The sequence below is a fragment of the Rosa chinensis genome, chromosome 1, assembly GCF_002994745.2.
Source record: "Rosa chinensis cultivar Old Blush chromosome 1, RchiOBHm-V2, whole genome shotgun sequence".
NCBI lineage: Eukaryota > Viridiplantae > Streptophyta > Magnoliopsida > Rosales > Rosaceae > Rosa > Rosa chinensis.
In genome coordinates this window covers 6,674,567-6,697,730 of record NC_037088.1, presented here as the reverse complement: position 1 = coordinate 6,697,730, position 23,164 = coordinate 6,674,567, and the positions used below count along the sequence as shown (strand labels likewise).

The 23,164-nt window shown below is 37.8% G+C and overlaps 2 protein-coding genes and 1 long non-coding RNA gene across 21 annotated transcripts in view; all 3 read left to right on the top strand.

Moving 5' to 3' along the window:
• The first annotated feature begins 1,371 nt into the window (after positions 1 to 1,371).
• Positions 1,372 to 23,164, top strand: part of LOC112192570 (probable glycerol-3-phosphate dehydrogenase [NAD(+)] 1, cytosolic) — a 38,967-nt gene continuing 17,174 nt past the window's right edge. The window contains exon 1 of the mRNA XM_024332382.2: positions 1,372 to 2,539. Within this exon, the coding sequence (XP_024188150.1) occupies positions 1,885 to 2,539 (655 nt within the window). The 5' untranslated portion in view covers positions 1,372 to 1,884. The remainder of the gene's footprint in view (positions 2,540 to 23,164) is intronic.
• Positions 2,546 to 12,282, top strand: LOC121051047 (disease resistance protein RPV1-like). Of its 19 annotated transcripts, none has more exons than XM_040512905.1 (13): positions 2,546 to 3,206; positions 3,326 to 3,372; positions 4,597 to 4,666; positions 4,803 to 4,918; positions 5,006 to 6,236; positions 6,351 to 7,473; positions 7,636 to 7,923; positions 8,057 to 9,234; positions 9,644 to 9,769; positions 10,112 to 11,121; positions 11,470 to 11,657; positions 11,738 to 11,821; positions 12,008 to 12,282. In XM_040512905.1, the coding sequence occupies exons 5-8, from the start codon at positions 5,716 to 5,718 to the stop codon at positions 9,134 to 9,136; spliced, it is 3,012 nt and encodes a 1,003-aa protein (XP_040368839.1). In that variant the 5' UTR covers positions 2,546 to 3,206; positions 3,326 to 3,372; positions 4,597 to 4,666; positions 4,803 to 4,918; positions 5,006 to 5,715; the 3' UTR covers positions 9,137 to 9,234; positions 9,644 to 9,769; positions 10,112 to 11,121; positions 11,470 to 11,657; positions 11,738 to 11,821; positions 12,008 to 12,282. The 19 variants fall into 19 exon arrangements, with proteins under 19 accessions (XP_040368839.1, XP_040368838.1, XP_040368837.1 ...); XM_040512904.1 differs by having other exon boundaries at positions 3,326 to 3,433; XM_040512903.1 differs by having other exon boundaries at positions 3,326 to 3,433; positions 4,531 to 4,666.
• Positions 13,574 to 16,186, top strand: LOC121051049. Its single transcript, XR_005804936.1, has 3 exons — positions 13,574 to 14,302; positions 14,613 to 14,738; positions 15,754 to 16,186. It is a non-coding gene; the product is annotated as an uncharacterized LOC121051049 (long non-coding RNA).

Genomic DNA, 23,164 nt, shown 5'->3' with positions numbered 1-23,164 from the left:
TTAATTGTGGATGCTAATTACCCTAGATTAAAAACTGGGTCAATTTCCCGTCAATGGCGGCTTGCTGGATCTCCGGTAGGCGTCGTATACTCCCTAAAAGCATACAACTCGTCAAAAAGTCAAAGCATTTTGCTCTCACTTCCCTTGACTCCTTTCAGGAACTCAGTTGTTTCTACTGTACAATGCATAGTTTCAATCTTTTCCATCAAGTTCTTATTTATTTAAGCTCTTTGTCATGATGATTATGATGGGTGTTATGATTCTTTCATGTAGACATTCATTGGTTTTAGGTGAGGGGTTGGGGGAAGTCATGGGTGATATTTGCTGGGTTTCATTTACTTTTTTTGAATTTCTTGATGTTGAATTTACCTATTAGATGATTTCTTTGCATGTAATCTGCTTCTCTCTCATGATGAAAATATTATACTCCACTTCGCTTCATTCACTTAAATTTAAACTTTTTCTCAATATTAATTGTGTCCATGGTTGAAAACAATTTAAATATTACTGAAAGTGATCAGAGAAGATAGTGAGATTGATATAGATCAATGTTGATTGCGTCCACATGGTTACTTGCCCGACACGATCCGTGTTTGTTCGTTTGATCTCAGTTAGTATATTATTAAAGACTAATCATCATTCATCAATGCCCATTCTTTGCAGATTGAATACAAGATATAGATGACATTCCATCTAAACAAAATAAGAAAGGGACGTTTGGCACAGGACCCCCAAGACGTCATTCCAAGATGGCATGGCTAAGATAAGCAACTGGGCCTAATGGGCCATTACCTACTTAGGTGGGCTTGTTCTAACAATATATCTAAGATAACCCCAAAGTTCTTTTCTCCTAAAATGAGTTTTTGAGTATGCAGTTCATTATCTATAGGCAAAAGTGCATTATCATAAACTTAAAGAAGGGTTGGTTCCCGTTCCAGATTGTGGCTATATATTCAATCAGGTGGGAATTTCAGGATTTTGAACAATAATGGAATAATACCAATGGTAATGGCTAGTGATAAGTATGAGAAATCCAACTAACACATAGAGAGATATACAATCACCGAGATCCCAAAGCCGAAGATAAACCAAACTTCTAAAACGTAAAAACTGATATTAATATTCAAAACTAACAACAACAAAAAACAATTAAACACCAAAAGACACAAAAACTAAGAAAAACAATAGCAGAAGAAAACTTCAATGCTCGCCAAACCCACCAAAACCACAAATTGGGTATTATCTAAACCAAATCCTCTTCTTTCTCTTTCTATTCGAGCACCCACTGTATTATCGAAGCCAAATCCATTCATCCAGTCCGTTCTATCGCGTCAAAAAAAAAAAACGACGACCAACCTCTTAATCCAGACTCACAATAGCACTCCGTAACTGATTTAAAAAAAAAAATTGGAACAAACACGTTTCATTTGCTGCTGCCCCTCGCATTTAGTACAATCCTACAATCTTAGCTCACTCCTTAAACACAAGTCGGCAGAGCAGCCAGTAACAGCTTGTTATTTTCCTTTTTTGGGTTCTTTCTGCGTTTTCCTCATTCCCCATTAATTTTTCCTCTTCTGCGAACCACTCTGCGTACACATGCAATGCGTGAAGGTTTGAACAAGGCTGTTGGACACGTTTTGGAGCCCAAAATTCGATCTCACCCAGTTTGGTTCGTCTCCTTTTCCTTTCAATTCTTGTATTAATTGGACCAACTTGGATTAGAGAAGGGTTGTTTTTTAATTTGCCGAAAAATCCCAGAAACAAGATCAAAGCTTTTTTGATTTCTGAGTTGAGATGGGGCAGTTGATGTGTGTCTAAATGTTAAGAGTTACTTGGGTTTGGAGGTGAGTTTGTTTGTAACTGTAAGAAGGAAAAAGAAGAAGGATGAGTGCTACCGCGGATGGAGTGAACTACTCACCGGAGTGGTTGGTTAAGCACTCGAATGTTTCTGTTGAGGAGAAGCTTGACGAGCTTCGGCGTTTGATGGGCAAAGCCGAAGGTGATCCGTTAAGGATAGTTGGTGTAGGGGCAGGTGCTTGGGGGAGTGTTTTTGTTGCTATGCTGCAAGACACTTATGGACACTTGAGACAGAAGGCGGTGGTGAGAATATGGAGAAGATCTGGAAGGTCTGTGGATAGAGCCACAGCTGAACATTTGTTTGAAGTGATCAATGCAAGGGAAGATGTGTTGAGGAGGCTGATTAGGCGGTGCGCTTACTTGAAGTATGTCGAGGGGAGATTAGGTGACCGGATACTTTTTGCGGATGAGATATTGAGAGACGGGTTCTGTCTGAATATGATTGACACCCCTCTTTGCCCTTTGAAGGTTGTCACCAATTTGCAGGAGGCTGTGTGGGATGCTGATATTGTGGTGAATGGGCTGCCATCGACTGAAACTCGTGTCGTGTTTGAAGAAATTAGTAGGTATTGGAGGGATAGGAAAACAATGCCAATCATAGTTTCTCTTTCAAAAGGTGTTGAAGCTGAATTGGTGCCTGAACCGCGCATACTTACTCCCACTCAGATGATCCAGCGAGCAAGTAAGGCTGCATTTTTTGCTTCGATAGTTGGTAAATTTCAGGGTTCATGCACTGGTATAGAAGGTTCTGATTTTTAAATTCATTTTCTTTTCTTTTTCATATGTTTCAACATTTGCGGTGCTCTTTGGCGCTAGTTTGTTGCTGTGTTTTGTAATTGTGTAACTGTTGTTTATTTGGAAATTAGTTGGTGCACTACTACATCCAAACCAAACACCCCCCCCCCCCCCCCCCCCCCACCAAATTAGCTGTGACATGCGGCTCGGACAGCTTTAGTTGACATGTTTGCTAGATGTGGCGACCCTCAAAGTGCAATGAAGGTGTTCGATAACATGGCAAGAAGAGATGTTTCTGCTTGGACAGCAGCCATTGGAGCAATGGCCATCCAAGGAAATGGGGAGCGAGCTATAGAGCTTTTCGATGACATGCTTAAGCAAGGGGTGAAACCAGATGAAGTAGTCTTTGTGGCAGTACTAACAGCATGCAGCCATGTTGGTCTTTTGGTCTTCTGGATATCATTGTTTTTTCATTTGTTGGTTTTTCTGAGCTTTTAAATTATAGTGGTTAGTAACATTTGAAATTAGCAAAAGGGAGTTGCATCAACTAATCAGCATATATGGATAGCTTGGATCTGGGGTTACCATACTAGCACCTTAAGAAAGAGGAGCAAGTACGTCTAGTTATATTTGGAAAGAACTTTGATATTAGTAAATGGCTCCATGGATTAATGGCAATTTTGTTTTGTATATCTGTTCTTGAAAAGGTCTGACTGCCTGTATTCCATTGCAGTGATCAAGTAGTGTGGTTGATGAGACTGATTATCTGCAGAGTCATAGGTAAGTGGCATGAGGCTATTTAGAGGCTGCTGCAGGATGAGTACAAATTTACAATATGTAGGTATGTAAATGTAATAATCTTCTAATGAATACCTGAATCTTTTCCTTTTCCTTTTCCAAGTTTTTAATTTTAATTTTTAACTTAGATGGTGCTGGTTTTGTGTCGTTATATTGCAGTATAACAGTACGCATCTATGATTATTCAATCATTATTCTACATGTTTCTGAAACCTGTTTAGTAAAATGAACAGAACATTGAAAAATGGCTCATTCTTTAGCAAACTTATTCTTCCTCTGTAAATTTAGAAAGTAGTTGGAAGGATTGGAGTACCCTCAATTTAAAGATCTATAAACTGAGGTTTCGAGTATCTCAGCTCTAGCAACTACACCATCATCGTATTTATATTGAGTATCTAAATGTTGCATCCAAATCCGTCCAGAAGGCCCAAACCATGTCTGCTTCAATTGAATCCCGACTGTTGTTTCACCCATGTCTGCATTGGGGGCAGAAAGGGGCAAGATCTATCTTGATTTTTACTGCATTAGTAGTGCTACCTTGTTACTCCCATTACCATGTTTATCATGTACAATTAACTCTGGTATATTTTGATGAGCATTGACTGAAGAAAAATTCAAATTTTAGCGTAGCAAGTGTAACTTCATAATTGAGCATATCGATAAGAACTACATAGGTCACTTGAAATTGACATATACAGTGACAGTCCTAAATATGTATAGTTTGTTAGTTAATACTTGCACTATTATGAGACAGGTTAGCTAGTGGCTACACATAAGGTATCGACATTGATATTAATCCCCTAACACTTGATATAAGGAAAAAGAGAAGAACATGACATTAATCCCTAAATTGTTAAGGAACAAAATCGTTGTCTCTATCTTTGTCTTTCATTTTTCTTTCTTTCTAGAATATGTTCCAAAACCTCTGTATACAGTATTCGCCAAATCACTCTTTAGTTAAGTGATTAAAACTTTCTTTCTAGAACAAGAGTCAGATAATGCTAATTTTCGTTAAGAAGTAGAAATCAGCAATGAACTTTGGCCTCCTTGAGCAATGTTGGCTGGCTTTCTGTTTCCCAATCAGTGTGCATTTGGCCATTTGCTTTTGGTTTTGGTTTTTGAGTTACTTTATAATTGTAGACACAAGGATTCAACAAACGCAGAGGATCTGATAGTCGGAGGTTGGCTACATGATGATGAGATCAGGTTTGCCGTATGCGTTCTCATTGCCAACAGTGAATTGGTCCCACCGTTTTCAGAGAAAATTGATGATCAGGTAAGGAAGTGGTTTTCCACACATCTTGTATGCCGTTGTTATTGATCTTTCTTTCTGGTTTTTTTGTTTTTTTGTTTTTGTTTTACTTTACTACTTGCCATATTGCAGGCTATCGAGATATAATTTGTGTTTGCAGGGAGGAGAGAAGTATAGAAACATCAGAATAGTGCCACTGGGAATAAGCTAAGCTAGAAGCAAAAGTGTTTGCTGTTCACCTTAGTTGTGCCCCTTGTGCCTACATTATTTTCCTAGGTACTCAGGTGCCAATTTATCGAAACATATCATATTTGCACCATGTTTTCTTGGATTAAGCAATCCTTTGATTCCTTTCTACTGTAGGATTTTGATCCTCAGAAACAGTTCCATGGATGACCGCAGTTTTGAATTCTAAAGTGTACTTCAAAAGGGCCAACTGCATTTCTTTTTCAGTTAAGTGATTAACAGGGGTGGTTGCTGAATAGGTTTCAGGAGCAGTGATCAACTGGCATGATGCCGCGGATTCCATCTTAATAGGCTGCTGCAGGACGGCAACATATAAGACTACTTGGGATATTAACCAAGCAACTGATACTTGATAATTAAACAAAACAAATTGCAATGAGAATTTATGACATAATTGAGAACTCATTTCCCTATGCTAGTAGTAAGTTATCTCATTTATGACATAATTGAGAACTCATTTCCCTATGCCGTATGCAATCTCCTCCCTAGAAAATACATTGAACCGAAACAAAATGTACACAGTAGACGAGATAATTTCCCTGTTCCATCAAGCATCAAAGTAATGATTTTCCAAGTCTTTAAAGTCATCACCACTGAAAAATAAAAAATAAAAAGGAAAATCTTCCAAGATAATTTTAGTCCAAGTGAAATTGCAAAGAAAGAAGAACAAGGCTCGTAGAGGTTCTGATTTAGTCACTTTCAACCTCACAATTCACATTGCAGCAGGAACCAAGAAACTATCTTCTTGAGAGTTGAGATCTCATATCTACAATACAAAAGCACTCCAGGAAGGCAACATTCAACAGATCGAGCAGAGCAAGCAAAATATGGTTTCTCTGACCCATGAAGCAGCCAGTTCTTTATCTTCTTCTCTCCCACATTCTTCTACTGATCACCAAAATCATTACACATACGAGGTTTTCCTGAGTTTTCGAGGCGAGGATACACGCTTTAATTTTACAGATCATTTGTATACTGCTTTGTGTCAGAGGGGGATTGAGACCTTCAGAGATGATAAGCTTAGCAGAGGAGAAAACATATCACAAGAGCTCCTCAAAGCAATTGACGAGTCGAGAGTTTCAATCATAGTCTTCTCTCAAAATTATGCTGCCTCAAGGTGGTGCTTAGAAGAACTGGTCAAGATACTTGAATGCAGAAAATCAAAAGGGCAAGAGGTTAGATCAGTTTTCTACAAGGTAGATCCCTCAGATGTACGGAATCAAACAGGTGCTTTCGGTGACGCATTTGCTACGCTTGATCAATGCAAATACAAGGATAGCATGGATAAATGGAAGGCAGCTCTTAAGGAAGCAGCAGATTTGTCTGGCTGGCCTGTCCGGGACGACGAGTATGTTTTTAACCCCTCCACTAGCTAGTTAATTAGTTAGCCTTTTTTTTTTTTTGAAGACACCATTAATCATCTACTTTATTTGATTTCGTACATATGCTTTTAAATTCATAGGTACGAGGGTAAATTTATAAATGATATTGTTGGGGAGTTGTCTGCCGGAGTAGTAAACCCTTCATGTGAGTTGCATGTTACTGAACATCCCATTGGATTAGAGTCTTGTAGACAAGATGTCATCAGACTTTTACATGTTGACGAAAATATTGTTCGCATGGTAGGCATATGGGGGACTGGTGGGATAGGAAAGACCACAATTGCGAAAGATGTGTTTAATTCAATTCGCCATAAGTTTAAACGTAGTTGTTTCTTGGCAGATGTTAGATCAAATGGCCTAACCCAATTGCAAGAGACACTTTTGTTTGATATCTTAGAAGACTCAACTTTGAAGGTGCGCAGTGTTGATAAAGGAGTCGGTTTGATAAAGACAAGGATGCGAAATAAAAGAGTTCTCTTAATCCTTGATGATGTGAGTCATTCTAGCCAATTACAGAACTTAGTTCCATCCCCTCATTGTTTTGGACCGGGCAGTAGAATCCTCATAACAACAAGAGATAAACGTTGTCTAACTACTCATGAAGTTGATGAAGTATACGAGGTCAAAATGTTAGACTATAGTCGAGCTTTGGAGTTGTTTAGGTTAAATGCATTCAAAAGAAATGGACCTCCAGAAGATTATCTGGAACTTGCCCAACGTGCTATTTACTATGCCCAAGGCCTTCCTTTGGCTTTGATAGTTTTAGGCTCTCATCTATTTCGTAGAAGCAGAGAAGAGTGGGAAGCAACATTAATAGGTAGTTGTAAAGGAGGTCCTCAGACGGAGATACAAGATGTTCTTAGACTAAGTTATGATGCTCTTGGACCAGATTTAAAAGAAATATTTCTTGATATCGCTTGCTTCTTTAAAGGTATGGAGGTCCACCATGTGAAACAAATACTAGAAGCTTGCTACGACCTCAAATCGGTGACTAGTATTGCACAACTACAAGAAAAAGCCTTAATTAGAATTGATAGATATGAGCCTCGGACAAATGGAATAGACAAAGGTTGTATTTGGATGCATGACTTGATAGAAGAAATGGGTAAAAACATTGTGTATCAAGAGTCGCCCGGTGAGCCTGGGGAACGCAGTAGAGTCTGGAGTGGAGATGATGTCGACCACGTTCTAACAAATAATACTGTAAGTATATTAATGATGTATGTTCTATGTTTTTCATTCTGGAAAGCATTTTATATTGAATATAATTTCTTATTGAAACGTTGAAGAAAACTGTATTGAAACGGTATTTGTGCTTCTAATAAGAAATTGCTATGTTAAAATGATTGCTTTCTTCTATTCTAGGGAACAAAAAATATTATAGGCATTCAAGTCTCGCGGCGATCATCTACGATATATTTGAATGCTAAAAGCCTCTCAAAGATGACGAATCTTAGATATATTTCTATGAGCACGTATATGGAATATGAATGTTTTTCTGGAGATATTGATTATCTCTCCAACCAGTTGAGGTGGCTTGGTTGGCCTAATAGTCCGTTGCAATCTTTTCCATCTGATTTTCATGCAAACAAACTTGTAAAGCTCAATATTTCTGGCAGCTGCGGAATCACACAACTATGGAAGGGACGTAAGGTACGTACTTTACTCTAATAATTTATTTTATTTATGGCTTTTTTAATTAAAAATAAAAAATAAATAACTATATTGTAATTTCCTGCCTCCAATTGGTTGATCTTTTCCTTTTCCTTTTCCTTTTGCCATACAGAATTTTTCAAGGCTAACATATATGAATTTAAGGGGTTGTGAATCCCTAACAGAACTCCCAGACTTCAGTGGAATCCCCAACTTGAAAGAGTTGGATCTATCTGATTGTAAGAGTTTAGTTGAGGTTCCTGATTTCGTTGGATTCCTTCGTAACCTTGTTACCTTGAATGTGGACCGCTGCTCTAACCTTATTATGTTTCCAAGAAAAATCAACTTGAAATCCGTGGAAACTATTTCTGTTAGCTATTGCAAGCTTGAGGAATTTTCAGAAGTTGGGGAAGAGATGGGTTCATTGACAAATTTGGATCTATCAGGAACTTACATTAAAAATTTGCATTCGTCAATCACAAAACTTATTGGTCTAGAAAAGTTGAAACTACTGAATTGTCAAAATCTTACAACTTTGCCTTATAATATTTATGAGTTGCAAAATCTAAAGGTTCTTGATGTGAGTAGATGCTCAAAACTGGCTACATTTCCAAAAGTTCCAATAAGGATGGATTCTTTGAGACAACTTTTTCTAGCAAGCAGTGATATCAGAGAATTGGATGAATCAATTGGAAATCTCATTGGGCTTGAAAAGTTGTTCCTCAGTCTTTGCAAAAATCTTACAACTCTACCGTGCAGCATTTATCGGTTGCAAAATTTAGAGAAGCTTTATCTTTATAACTGCTCAAAACTTGTTAGATTTCCTACAAATACCAACATTTTGAATGTCTATGGTTGCTCATTATCACTTCCCAAGCTACGTTCATTAAGTATCAGAGGATGTGGTTTATCAGATTGTGATTTCCTCATGACCCTTGATTGCTGGGAAACATTATACTTCCTTGATCTGTCATTTAACAATTTTGTTAGTCTTCCTGCTTGCATCACCAAATGTGTCAACTTGCGATGGTTTTACTTGGAGGGTTGCAAGAGACTCCTAGAAGTTCCGGAGCTTCCACCAAACTTGGAAGATTGTGAATCACGACAAAAATTCTGGAAATTGTCAAATCCTGGAGCTGTGATAGAGGCGGCGTCGCCGTCAAGTGAAGATCATCATCCAAATTCTGGAAACTGTCAAATCTTGGAGCTGTGATAGAGGAGCCAACTGCTATTTATATGCAGTGTGTGTCCCACCTGCTATTTATTTACACTTGAAGCTTCAGTGTGCCAGAGCTAATCAGCATTTTTCAGGTTTGGATATAAGGCTGTTTCAGTATCTGTGTTCATCAAATTCATCAATCTATAAGTTTATATGTGATTTTCTTAGTATCTTTTTCTTTTCCAACTTTTCTGACTTCTCCATGGTGCTGGTGTTTGTACAGTATGCGAGGTTGTTTCAGAATAACAGTGTGTATTAAGGTTTATTCCATCTTAATCCTACACATCTAAGAAACCTGTTTAAACAGCATATATTCAGTAGCTAACATCAATCTGGAATACCATTCACTGGGTCTAGTGGCACCTTAAGAAAGAAAAGCAACTACTTCTACTTAATACTTATATTATGAGAGAACTTGGATCTTAATATTCCGTTGATTGATGGCAATATTGATTTCTAATGCGTTCTTCAAAAAGTCTGATTGCCTGTATTGCATTGCAGTGATCGTATGTGGTGGTTGATGAGAGTCTTCTAATTCATTAGAAAGTGGCATGAGTCTCTTTAGAGGTTGCTGCAGGATCAGGCTCTTTCCAGAAAGCATTTCTACTCATCAAAACTGATCATTGAGTAAGTGTATATATTTACTCCTCTAAGAATAAATAGTTAAATACGTGTATCATTTCCTTTTTCAAGTTTTGTAACTTAGAGGAAGTATTAAAACTATTCAGTTTCAGAATAATAGTGCGTACACATTAAGGTTTGTATTTAGACTTTATTTGATCATAATCCTACAATCAAAAACCGGTTTAATGGAATAAACAGAAAAATGAAAGAATAGCTCATTTTCGTAAGTTCCTCTGTAAATTTAGAAAACAGTTGGAAGTATCGGAGGATCCTCAATTTAAAAACCTACACACACTTCTCATCTTTGGCATTATCTTGATTACATGAAGTATCTCAATTTTGCAGCCAATTCCCTGAAGAAATCCTACCCATGTCTGCATGAATTGAATCCCAACTGTTGTGTCACCCTGTGTGATACTTGTGGTAGTCTGCAATCTGCATTAAGGGAAGCAAAGTTCACTCAGATGTGTTTTTTTACAGTGGCTTGAAGCAACCACTTGAAACGCTGCTGCAGTTTCAACTTCACGTTTTAAATTGCGAGAATCGAGATTTTTGTGAGTCTTCCTTCCTTGAAGATTTTCCAATTTCGGGTTTTCTCTTTGTTCTAACTTCTAAATTCTGCAGATATTTTGCTTACTAGGGTTGACATTTGTACACATTTGGTTTTTCCTCCCCTTTATTCTCCGTGTCATTTGTTTTGATTAATATATTGAATGACAAACATATATTTATTTTCATGATAATCTTTATATCAGTAGATTGATTTTCAAACTTAAGGATTGGACTATATAATTGGTCTACTTGACCAACTTTCCGAGTAGTTAAGAATATGCACTCTTTGGTTCTGGTTGTAAGACAGACATTGCTGTATTATATGGGAATGTATGATGAGGCTGCTTCTTAGAAGCCAATCTGCAGGATTTGTAAAAAGCTTGTATATTTTGTTCACATCTAGAAATATAACAATACAATAAACAAGTCTAAGAATTTAACAAAAATTTCACATGACAAAAATAACAAGCATAATATAATACTTGGAAGAACCTAAAGGCATTTAATAGTTTCTTTGTGTTATTGTGGAGAATATTCATGGCCATCAGCTCTGCAATTAAGGTAGTACATACAAACGATCCAGTATTAATATTTGGTTTCTAGTTCATTTTTTTGGTTTCACTTGTTATTTACTACTGTGTTTCTGGGTGATTGACTGATTAATGTTATACATTTAGATTGTTGCTTCCGTTTGCAGTGGGAACTTTAAACTCTCCACTTGGAATGGTTGCAGATTCGGGCAAAGTCTGGTAAAAGTTGATCTGATTGAATTTGAGATGACTGAAAATAAGCTAGAAGTAAAGGTATGTGCTATTTCCCCTGGTTATACATGTGCCCATATATACTTTCCCAGTACTTCTATGCTCAAGTGCCTTTATCTCATTGTTTACAAGTTATTGAAACATATCACATTTACGAGGCACGTTGTTACATTGTCCACATGGACATTGTGATAAGCCAATGGAATGTGAAACTGTCACTGTAAGAAGAATCTTCCTAGCACATTTACATGCCAGAGGCAGAATAATTAAGTTATTATTTATAGATTAAAACTTCTAAATTCATAAACAAATTTGGCCAATGATTTGATTGGATCATACACATCATTTTGCTAAGTGTTTTAGTCTGGTGTTGGCAAAATTCCGCTTCAGGGTGATGCGGCAGGCACGTGCTTACCTTCTTGGGGAAGTAAAAGTTGGTTTTCTTTGTTTCTAATGATGGAATTGACGGTGTGAGTACTGCTTCTTAGAGTCATGCAAGCAAGTTGGTGCTGTAAATATCAAATGAACCCCACCTAGATTTGTGCACTGATGGATTTTACCTATTTCAATTTTCAAAGGTATGATCTCGGGTCAATTAGTTTAAATAAAAAATGGTTAGCTCTTAACCTTCTAGTATAATGTTCCATTGCTTACATAGTTGGAAGGTTACCAGCAAACATGCATATGGTGATATGCCTCGAGAGTGGTGAGACTCTTATGATGGTCTGAGCAAGGAATGAGCGTGAGTCCCCTGCTATACACCAGTTTATAGTCTGTTCCTTTTTTCTCCAACAACCTTAGTACCAAAACAAGATATGATTCATATGAATGCTTAGTACTTCTTGCACATTAAGAAAGAGAATGATGGCATTTCTCATCTGTTCTTGAGAAATTCTGACAGCATGTCTTTTCCATTGTGGTCGTCTAGTGGGGTGGTTGATCAAGAGTTTGCAGCAGACGTAGCCATAGGCAAGTGGCATGACATAGTGCTTCCCTGATTCGAAGCTCCAAACATCATGGGGCCAATATCTAAGGCTTACTGGAGTTCCAAAAACTGATTGATATGCACGTTACATTTCCAAAAACTAATGGAGTTCCAAATCTTGTTACATTTCCAGAAATTAAAGGAAAGATGAATTCCTTAAAAAGAGTTGTGTTTAAGAGGCTGTGGCATTACAGAATTGCATCTGTCAATTGGAAATCTCATCGGGCTTAATGAGTTGGATCTAGCATATTGTAAAAATCTTACAACAATATCATGCAGCATACATGAGTTACAAAATCTAGAAATCCTAGATGTGAGCGGATGCTCAAATCTTGTTACATTTCCAGAAATTAAGGGAAAGATGAATTCATTAAAAGCATTGTATCTAAGAGGCAGTGGCATTACAGAATTGCATCTGTCAATTGGAAATCTCATTAGGCTTGATGAGTTGTGTCTAGATGGTTGTGAAGATCTTACAACAATAACCATGCTGCGTATATGAGTTACAAAGTCTAGAGATCCTAAAGGTGAGTGGATGCTCAAAATTTACATTTCCAGAAATCAAGGGAAAGATGAATTCTTTAAAAAAGTTGTATCTAAAAGGCAGTGGCATTATAGAATTGCATCCATCAATTGAAAATCTCATTGGGCTTAATGAGTTATATCTAGATGATTGTAAAAATCTTACGACTCTACCATGTAGCATATATGAGTTACAAAGTCTAGAGATCCTAAATGTGGTGCATGCTCAAATCTTGTTACATTTCCAACAAAAGCAAGTATTAATTTCACATGATCATGACAGTGGCTCACTAGGGCTTCCCAAGCTCCGTGTACTCAAAATCAACCGATGTAATTTATCAACTGCTGATTTCATTAGAAGTCTTGATTGCTTGGAAACATTATCCCAACTTGATCGCTCAAGTAACAATTTTGTTAATGTTCCTGCACTTGGTAAATTTGTCAACTTGGCAGAGATTGACATGCATCCTTGCAAGAGACTTAGAGAAATTCCAGAGCTTCCCCCAAATACACGTGAGGTAAACGCTAGTGATTGTGAACCACTGGAGAGATTTTTGATATTGCCCAGGTCTCCAACTTTAAGAGTATGCTAAAGATGAACTTGTGGAATTCCCATAGATTTAGATACAGTCTAGGCTATGACATGGAGAAGATGGAAAATATTTTGATGAATAATCAGGTCTCTCTATTCTCTCTCTTTTTGTTTGATGTAATTATTGATTAGTAAATAGTAGTTACTGTATTCATGATTCATTGACCTTTAAATTTATGGGGTGAGACCCGGCTACACACACAAGGGGTCTCTCACCTGAATATAAGGAACGCGTGCGAGTCAGTTTTACATAGTTGACACTTTTATTGTAGGACTCCCGGTTTAATCTTGTACTACCCGGTATTGAGGTTCCGAAGTGGTTCCATTTTTTTTCGAAGGAGGTTGTTGCTAATGAAAAAGGCCCGTCCAGTACATGTGCAATTCTTTTTGAAATCCCAAGCAAATTGAATTGGGAGAACATCCTAGGACTGGCTGTTTGTTCTGTTTTTTGTCCTTTAGGTGAGAACTCTTCTTTTACAGCTGATATTTTCATCGCTGCAGAACTCATATATCGGTGTTGCCATAAGAGAACTTACAATAGAAAGAGTTTAACGTCAGACCATATGGGGCTGACTTATATTCCATTATCCGCTGATATAAAGCGAAATGTGGATCCAAAGGGTTGGTGGCCTAATTCGACGTCACTCTTTCGATTTTGCTCCTCGGAAGTCGTTTGAATAAAAAGCTGTGGGGTTCACCTCGTATGCCAACCACCGATGGAATATTCAAATAAGATTGCAATGGCGCCTGAACCTGCCGATGAGAGACTGGCTTTGGTGGCTTTGGTCTGCGAATGCAGAACAAAAGATGCCTCGCACTAGAGCCAACGACGATTATCACCATCAACAAGAGCAGCAGAAGCAACCATTTCCTTGAAAACGACACTGCACTGAGGCTCCCATCCCCATCATCGATGACGACGACCTTTCTATTCCCTCCTCCGACCTTTCTATCCACCTCAGATATGTGGTGGAGTCCCCTGGATCAAATCTTCCAGACGTCTGATTGCCAAGCAAATGATTATCCTCTTCCCAATTCGCAGTGGACTCCCGGGAATCTTGATCCTACCTCACCAGCCACTCCAGAATTCAAACAATAATGCCATGCATTTAGATATGTTTCAGGTTTGGCTTTCCTCTCTGTTCTAAACTTCGGCAGATTTGATGTTTTTATAGGAATGAGGTTAGAGGTTATGGAATTCAGGTAGGCAGTTACAAAAATTGGAATTCAGTAAACTGCATCAATTTATCAGCTTATCATTAATCTGAACTCACCATTTACAATGTTTACTTGCACCTTAAGAAACAGCAGCAAAAGTACTTGGTTATATCAGGAAACAGCATCGGTTTCAAATTAAGGCTTCCATCACTATTGCCAATTTTGATTTCTAATGTGTTCCCTTGGAAAACTCTGACTGCTTGTATTCCATTGCAGAGATCAAGTGGGGTGATTTACAAGAGTTTTTCGGAGTATTAGCAAGTGACATGAGGCCCTTTAAAGGCTGCTGCAAGATCAGGCTCTCTCCAACAAGTTTTTCTATTCACTAGAACTAGTCAATGTGTAAGTATATATATGCATAACCTCTTAGAATTATGTCATTTCCTTTTCCAAGTATTGTAACTTAGAGAAAGCATAAAAACAAATCACTTTCAGAGTAATCCTACATTCAGAAACCTTGGATTAATAAGGCAAATGGAACATTGAAAGGATAGCTCTCATTTTCATAGGTTCCTAAACAAACTTTAAAAACCTATACATTGAGGTGTCAAGTATCTCAATGGCATTATCTTAATTACATGGAGTCCGCTTCAATTGAATCCTAACTGTTGTTTTAACCTGTGTAATGCATTGTGGTAGTCAGCATTGAGATCAGAATGGGGCAGTCTATCTGGACTGTTACTGCATTAGAATCTGACATCTTGTTACTCCCATGCATTACCATGTAATATCATATCCATACAATTTACTTTGGTCTATTTTGAAGTGCATTAGTGGAAGCAAATTTCACTGAGATGTGTTCTTTTAGAGTGGTTCAAAGCAACAACTTGAAATGATGCTGCTCTCTTAACTTCAAGCTTCAAATTGTTAGAATCTAGATTATGAGTATTCCTTCCTTCAAGATATTCCAATTTAGGATTTTCTCTTTGTTCTAAAAACTGCAGTAGTAAGCATACTAGGGTTGACATTTGTAGACATTTGGTTTTCCTCCCCTTCTTTCTGTGCCATTTGTTTTCATTCATTTACTGAAGGACAAACATTCTCATGTTAATCTTTTTCACTATTTTAATTTTCAAACCTAAGGATTATATAATTGGTATATTTGCAAGCAATGAAGAATATGCTGCATTCTCTGATTTTGGTGATAAGAATGAGGCTGCTTCTTAGAAGCCCATATGTGGGATACGTGAAAAAACTGTATTTTATTTTCACATTTGGAAATACAAGAATACATCTAATCTGAACCAGTCTAAGAATTTAACAAAGTTTCTCATGAAAGAAAATAACAAGCACAAAATAATACTGATCAGAAGAACCTAAAGGCCTTTCATTTGTTGCTTGATGCTATTGTGGACAGATGGAATCAACAAAGTCACGGTGCTGCAAAGATTGGCCACATGATGATGAAGAATAATGGTATTCAATTACATCTATTTTTCCTCATTGTTGATTACCAGTGATCCCACTGTTGTAGGAGAATATTGGTGGCAGTCAGCTAGGCTCTGCAAATCAAGTTAGTCATACAAATTGGTTGATGTGATCCAGTATTAATTTTTGGTTTCACTTTGTTACTTAATACTATGTTTCTGGGTGATTGATGTAATAAGTTTTGATTGTTGTTTCTGTTTGTAGTGGGAACTCTAAACTTTTCACTTGGAATGGTTACAGATTCCGGTCAAGTCAAGTACATGCTGATCTAACTGAATTTGAGACGACTACAAATAAGATAAAGGCAAATGTATGTGCTATTTCCCTTGGTTATACTTGTGCCTATGCACTTTTCCATTACATTTATGGGAAAAATTCACCAACGGTGTCTGGACACTTAGGGGACTTTCAGAATGATACCTGAACTTACAAAGTTATCAATGTGATACCTGAACTCATTTTTTCATATCAACGTCGTACCTACGACCAATTTCCGTCACGGAGCCGTTAAATTTTGCACGTGCAAATGAAGACAAAAAGACCGATTTACCCTCGAGAAAAATTCACCAACGGTGTCTGGACACTTAGGGGACATTCAGAATGATACTTGAACTTACAAAGTTATTAATGTGATACCTGGACTCATTTTTTCATATCAACGTTATACCTACGACCAATTTCCGTCACGGAGCCGTTAAATTTTGCACGTGCAATGCACGTGAGTCACTTAATAAAGACAAAAAGACTGATTTACCCTCAAAAGTTTTTTTTTTCCTTTTCTTTTCTTTCTTTCTTTCTTTATTCTTCTTCTTCTTCTTTTTCGGTTTCTTTATTCTCTCCTTCTCTCCTTGCCAACACCACCGCTTTCGGAGAACCCACCATGGAATATGCAGGAAGAAAAATGGGGGAGAGCCACAACAACCTCCACCACCTCGCAATGACGTCGTCCTCCGCTGCTTCTCGATTGGGTTTGGGTATAAGGACTGCTTCTCCCTCCACCGCCAGCGAAATCGTGGAGGCTCGAGGCCACATTCTAAGGGCCACTGACCGGAAGGACCGCCACAGCAAGGTCTACACCGCCAAAGGCCCCAGGGACCACCGCGTCCGGCTCGCCGCCCACACCGCCATTCAATTCTACAACGTGCAAGACCGACTAGGCAGTCGATTGGGTCATCAAGAAAGCCAAGGCCGCAATCGACGAACTGTCGCCGTGGAACCCGAACTCAATTTCTGTTCAGACAACATCTTCTCCGACGGTGCCAATATACGCCGCGCAGGACACGCAGAATGCGAGCCTCCATTTCTAGATGGTGGAGGCTCCAAGTTCTTTGTCTGCTAATCGGCGAGGCGCAATGGTGGGTAGTAGTGGAGTGGCGGAGCTGGTGAATCAGAACAGCTCGAATTTTCTGCAGGTGAGGATGGTGTGGAGGCCGAAGTTGTTAATCTTTGGCTACCTACAATTGCTTCTGATTGAAGTTTGGCCAGAGGCCGAAGTTGTCTGCTAAACCGATGAAGTTGCAGGTGAGGATGGTGTGGAGGTGGTGTTGCATGTCGGGAACGACGGAGAGGATGGCAGGGTGGGATTGGAGCTGTGATTTGAGAGTGGAGGGCTGACAGGGTCTGAGTTTCTGATCAATGGTGTATAAAAGGGGGTCGGAGGAGAGAACGAGAGTGGTGGTGGCTAAGTCGTCGGCGGCAGCGGCAGGGATGAACTCGGAGTGAGCGGCGAAGCCTTAGTGCAATTTCAATTTGCTGTAGGATTTGAAGTGGGGGGAACCATAAACATCTGCGGTGCATGAAGGTGGATTGAGACACAGCGGCGGTGTTTGATAGGCAATCGGCGGTGGGAATTGAACGAGCAAGATGATTTGAATCTTGATGATTCAAATGATTCAAATCAGGGGAAGAAGAAACCAAAAAAGAAGAAGAAGAAAGAAAGAAAGAAAGAAAGAAAGAAAGAAGAATAAAGAAAGAAAGAAAGAAAGAAAGAAATAAAAGGAAAAAAAAAAAAACTTTTGAGGGTAAATCGATCATTTTGTCTTCATTAAGTTACTCACGTGCAAAATTTAACGGCTCCGTGACGGAAATTGGTCGTAGGTACGACGTTGATATGAAAAAATGAGTTCAGGTATCACATTGATAGTTTTGTAAGTTCAGGTATCATTCTGAAAGTCCCCTAAGTGTCTAGACACAGTTGGTGAATTTTTTCTTAAAACAAACTGAGGGCAGAATGTCTTTTTTGCCCTCATTTTTAGGCTCACGTGAGTCACACATGCTCACAGTTGACGGAGACGTGACGGAAGTTCGCCAGAGGTACGACGATAATACGAAAAGTAAAGTCTAGGTATCACATTGATAACATTCAGAGTTCAGGTATCATTCTGAAAGTCACCAAAGTGTCCAGACACCGTTGGTGAATTTTTCCCTACATTTATGCTCAAGTGCCTGTCATTGTTTACAATTAATCAGAACATATCATGTTTAAGAGACACAATGTTGCCTCGTCCATATGGTCACTGGGTTAAGAAGAATCTTCCTATCTCTTTGGCCATTTATTTGATAGAATCATATACATCACTATGGTATCAGCTAAAAGTTCTGGTCTGATTTGGCTGAATTCCGCTTCAAGGTGAGGCAGCAGGCATGTGCTGACCTTCTTGAGGGAAGAACGTTTTCTTTATTTCTAATGATGGGGTTGATGATTTGAGTAGTTATTGCTTGTTGGAGTTGCATATCTAATCAAAGCAGATATGGTCATAGAAAATGACGTGAGGCTGGGGCTTCCCTGTTTGGAGGCTGCTGCAGAACACCTCCAAATACCATCACGGCAATATCTAAGGCTCTTTCTAACAGTCTTGTCTTTTGCAGTTAACGACGCTTAGTTGAGTTCTGAAAATGAGATATAAATACTTGTAATCTGATGCTACGAATAAGGGCATGTGTCTTTTTCATTTCCTTGTTTTGTAACTCAAAGGAAGTAGCAAATTACTATCACCATGTTGCTGCTGCTGTATGATGACAGGTGAGGTTGTTTCACATCCAATAACAGTGGTTGTTATCTTTCAAAGTGAAATGTCACTAAGATTCCGTAGTGTGTACTAAACAAGGTTCTGAAATTAGATTGGCATTCTACTAGTCATATAAACAGAAAATCTTGAAAAGTTAGCTCATTTAAATTTAAATATCTGCACATTAAACTGGGTCTAGTGTTATCTCTTTGTAGTATCAATGTGCTTAATTTGCTAAGAGAATCTCGATATCATTGTTTTTTATTTTATTTTTTCTCCCTAGGCTATTCCTTGATCAGATAGCCTTAAATCGAAACTGGTCATCTACTGCTACATTGTGATTCAGATTTATACATCCATCTCTTTTTCCTTCATATGTTTCATAATGTTTTTAAGCAACAGATATGTAGCAAGTGGCAATCCACTAAGGATAGTTGGCATTTGATATATGGGCAAAGCCAAAGGCAATCCACTAAGGATAGTTGGTGCAGAGGCAGGTGCTTGGGGAAGTGTTTTTGTTGCTATGTTGCAAGATACTTATGGACACCTGAGAGAGAAGGCGGTGGTGAGAATTTGGAGAAGATCCGGCATGTCTGTGGATAGAACCACAACTGAACATTTGTTTGAAGTGATCAATGCAAGGGAAGATGTGTTGAGGAGACAGGAGACTGATTAGGCGGTGCGCTTACTTGAACTCTTGAAGTATGTTGAGGGTAGATTAGGTGACCGGACACTTTTTGAGGATGAGATATTGAGAGACGGGTTCTGTCTGACATCCCTCTTTGCCCTTTGAAGGTTGTCACCAATTGCAGGAGGTTGTGTGGGATGCTGATATTGTGGTGAATAGGCTGCCATCAACAGAAACTCGTGTCGTGTTTGAAGAAATTAGTAGGTATTGGAGAGATAGAAAAACAATGAAGTTCTCTTTCAAAAGGTGTTAAAGCTGAATTGGCGCCTGTACCACGCATAAGTACTCCCACTCAGACTCACAGTGGCACCCTGTAATTGATGAAAAAAGGGCGAAACACACCCTTATGAACAGTGTAATGGGCTTTAGTATATTTAGAAGTACAAAATCAATCTAAACATTAAATATACCAATTTCAATATTAAATTACAAAGTTTATAAATTAGAATTGGAATTCAAACTGCAAGCACTAAGACATCCATGGCAAGCTCAAGTTCTAATAGGACCTAACCTTAGCATGTCGTTGAAGATGCGGTTACAATCATGACTTTGATCATAAGTCATAACACATGTATGGTATTCAATAGAAGGATTAGACCTTTTCGAGAATGCGTTGAAGCCGCTGAATTTTGTTCTTTTCATAGTCACCACTTGTTAGCAGCAATCACGTAGATCTTACTCTATCTGAAATTTAAACAAAAAGATAAGTTTACATGTGATAAAAAAATCAACTGTAAACATTTGGAAATGATGCATGGGCTTAGAATATATCTAAGATAACCTCAAAGTTCTTTTCTCCTAAACTAAGACAAAAGTTTTTGAGTCTATAGTTCATTATCTATAGGCAAACGTGCATTATCGTAGATTTATAGAAAGGTTGGTTCCAAACTGTGGCTATGTACTCAATCAGGTGGGAATTTCAGGATTTTGAAGAAGCAGTAATGGAATGATACCAGTTGGCTAGTGAAAAGCAGGGACCAGAAAAGCTGCATGCACGTGTAGGAAGGGATCAGAAAATTCTGGGACCCACAGTTTCTTTTAACCCAACGTCTCTTTCTGTGTATAATTAAAGGCCAAGATTGAATGTTTAATTCAATCTAACGGCCAGAAATAGATTTCATCAATTATATATAAATTTACAGTTTTTTTTTTTTTTGAGAAACGTAAAATTTTGATTTTTACTTATAAAATAGCCGTTTTTCAACGGCTTTGTGATGTTTTTTTACTTATAAAATTTAATGAATGTTATGTTTAATGTTTGATGATTAACTTTTATTTATACTAATTTGTTAGGCATTTTTTTTATCTTAATTTAAGTTGTATATGTGTGTGTCTATATATATATATATATATATATATATATATATATATATATATATATATACAGATCCTATCCAGAGCGAAGCTCCACTTTGAAATTAAGGTGTGAAGTTTGAGTTTTAGGTCACTTTTCGGTCGCATATCCACATCTCGACCGTTCAGTTTTTAGGTACTAGTGTATAGATCATCTCTGCAAATTTTCAGCCAAATTGATGATCATTAAGCTATCTAACTCGCTTAAACCAATGGACGGACTGAATCTGTCAACCTGAACTGTACGAGCTTTAAGGCAGTTATCAATACCTTAACGATCATCATTTTGGCTGAAAATTTGCAGAGATGATCTATACACTAGTACCTAAAAACTGAACAGTCGAGATGTGGATATGCGACCAAAAAGTGACCAAAAACTCGAACTTCACACGTTAATTTTCAAAGCGGAGCTCCGCTCTGGATAGAATCTGTATATATATATATATATATATATATATATATATATATATTAAAACAAACATAAAGTAGAAGACTCAAATATGAATATGTTCCACAGTGGCAAGATTTGTGTTTTGGACCCAAATTTGAGTCTAAAAAAATGAGTCCAAAATATGGGTCCTAAAATAAGTCCTGCACCACTGCAGCACCCAATAAAAGTAAGTCCTTTTGTACACTATTCAGATGGACTCAAATGACTATTCCAGCTTATTTGGACCCAAATTTGAGTCCAAAAAATGAGTCTCCACTGCTGATGCTCTTAGAGACTAGGTCTCAACACCCACAGACTGTCTGAGAATCTCCTGCAGCCACCAGGGGCTCGCGACTCCCTCCGATGCTCAATCCGGCCATGACTCCTTCAATCCCTCGCCGCAACTCCTTTACTCTTTGCCTCTCTGAGGCTCAAACACTTAGTCTCGCCACCGAGCCACCTCCACCGCTCCACGCGGCCACGCTTGATGCCTCCTGTTTCTAGAGCCTCCTGAATATACCTTGGGCTTAGTTGCTTGGAGGAATTGAATACATTAATTGAAGTAAAGGTCAATTAGAATTTATGTTCATTTGGGTTTTAATCGATTCTATTGGTATATGATGCATTGATGTCTGTATATATAATCAAAGTTTGATTCCTTAGTAGTTATGGCTTCTTCCACGGTTTCATTTGGTTTATAAATTTATAATCAAAGTCTGTTTGTATGATGCATTGGTTAAAATACTTAATTGTCTGTTTGTATCCTAGTTGATGAATACAATTCTTTTTTTTTTTTTTTTGGTTAATTGATGAATAAAATTCTTAGTTGATGCTATACATAATTATTATGCATAAAAGTCATCAGGTTTGTTTGTATGACCGTAATTGCATACACAGGTCGCATCCGACTATAATTGTTTGTATTTGATGAAAAAAGGTTTTCGCGTTTGAATACATTAATTGTCTGTTTCCATAGCTCCTTTGTTGCTGTATATAATTAATTAGAATAAGTTGTTTTTGTTGTGCAGACAATGGTAGTGTTGGAAACGCCGACGGTTCTTTAAAAATTAGAAGAGAGCATTGAATCTTCGCATATTTTTTATATAGCTAAAAATAAAAATTAGTCCAACCCAAACTCAATTCTTGGCTACGTCCCTGGTGAAAAGTATGAGAAATCCAACTACCTCACACATACAGAGATATACGATCACGGGGATCCCAAAGCTGACGATAAACCAAAAAACCCCTAAGACGTAAAAACCGATATCAACTCAAAACCAACAACAACAAAAAAAACCCAATTAAAACACTGATGTAGGACGAGATTTTAGCCAATTTCAACAAAAAATCTCGAAAAGAAAGAAGCATTTTCACATTAAGAAAAATAATTTGAATATTAGAAATTGGTATTCAAATAGGCTTCTTAATGATGAAATTAATTATAAATTACTCTTTTGGACATATCGTGATTCTCGAGCAAATCTTGATTGAAATTCCGTAATATTCTTTAGTATCTAGGATTCTATTTCCGATTTTTATTTAATCAGATTTAATTAGGTTTCCTAGTTTTAGTCTACAATAAATTGTTCTATGTTTTCTAGTTGTATTAGGTTTATGCTATGTGCCCTATATAAGGCACCTCTTAGATTGTAATTTTCATTCAAGTTATCAATAAAAATACCAAATATTAAAGAAGTTTCTTTATGTTTCTTACGGCTGTGTCAGTAATTGCTAGTGGATTCTAGCTCATCTCATATGGTTTTCGACATTTGACAGAGCCTTTTACTATTGTGTTCACGCTCCCGCATCAAACACCCAAAGATACAAAAACTAAGAAAAAACAATAGCAAAAAATTGCTAA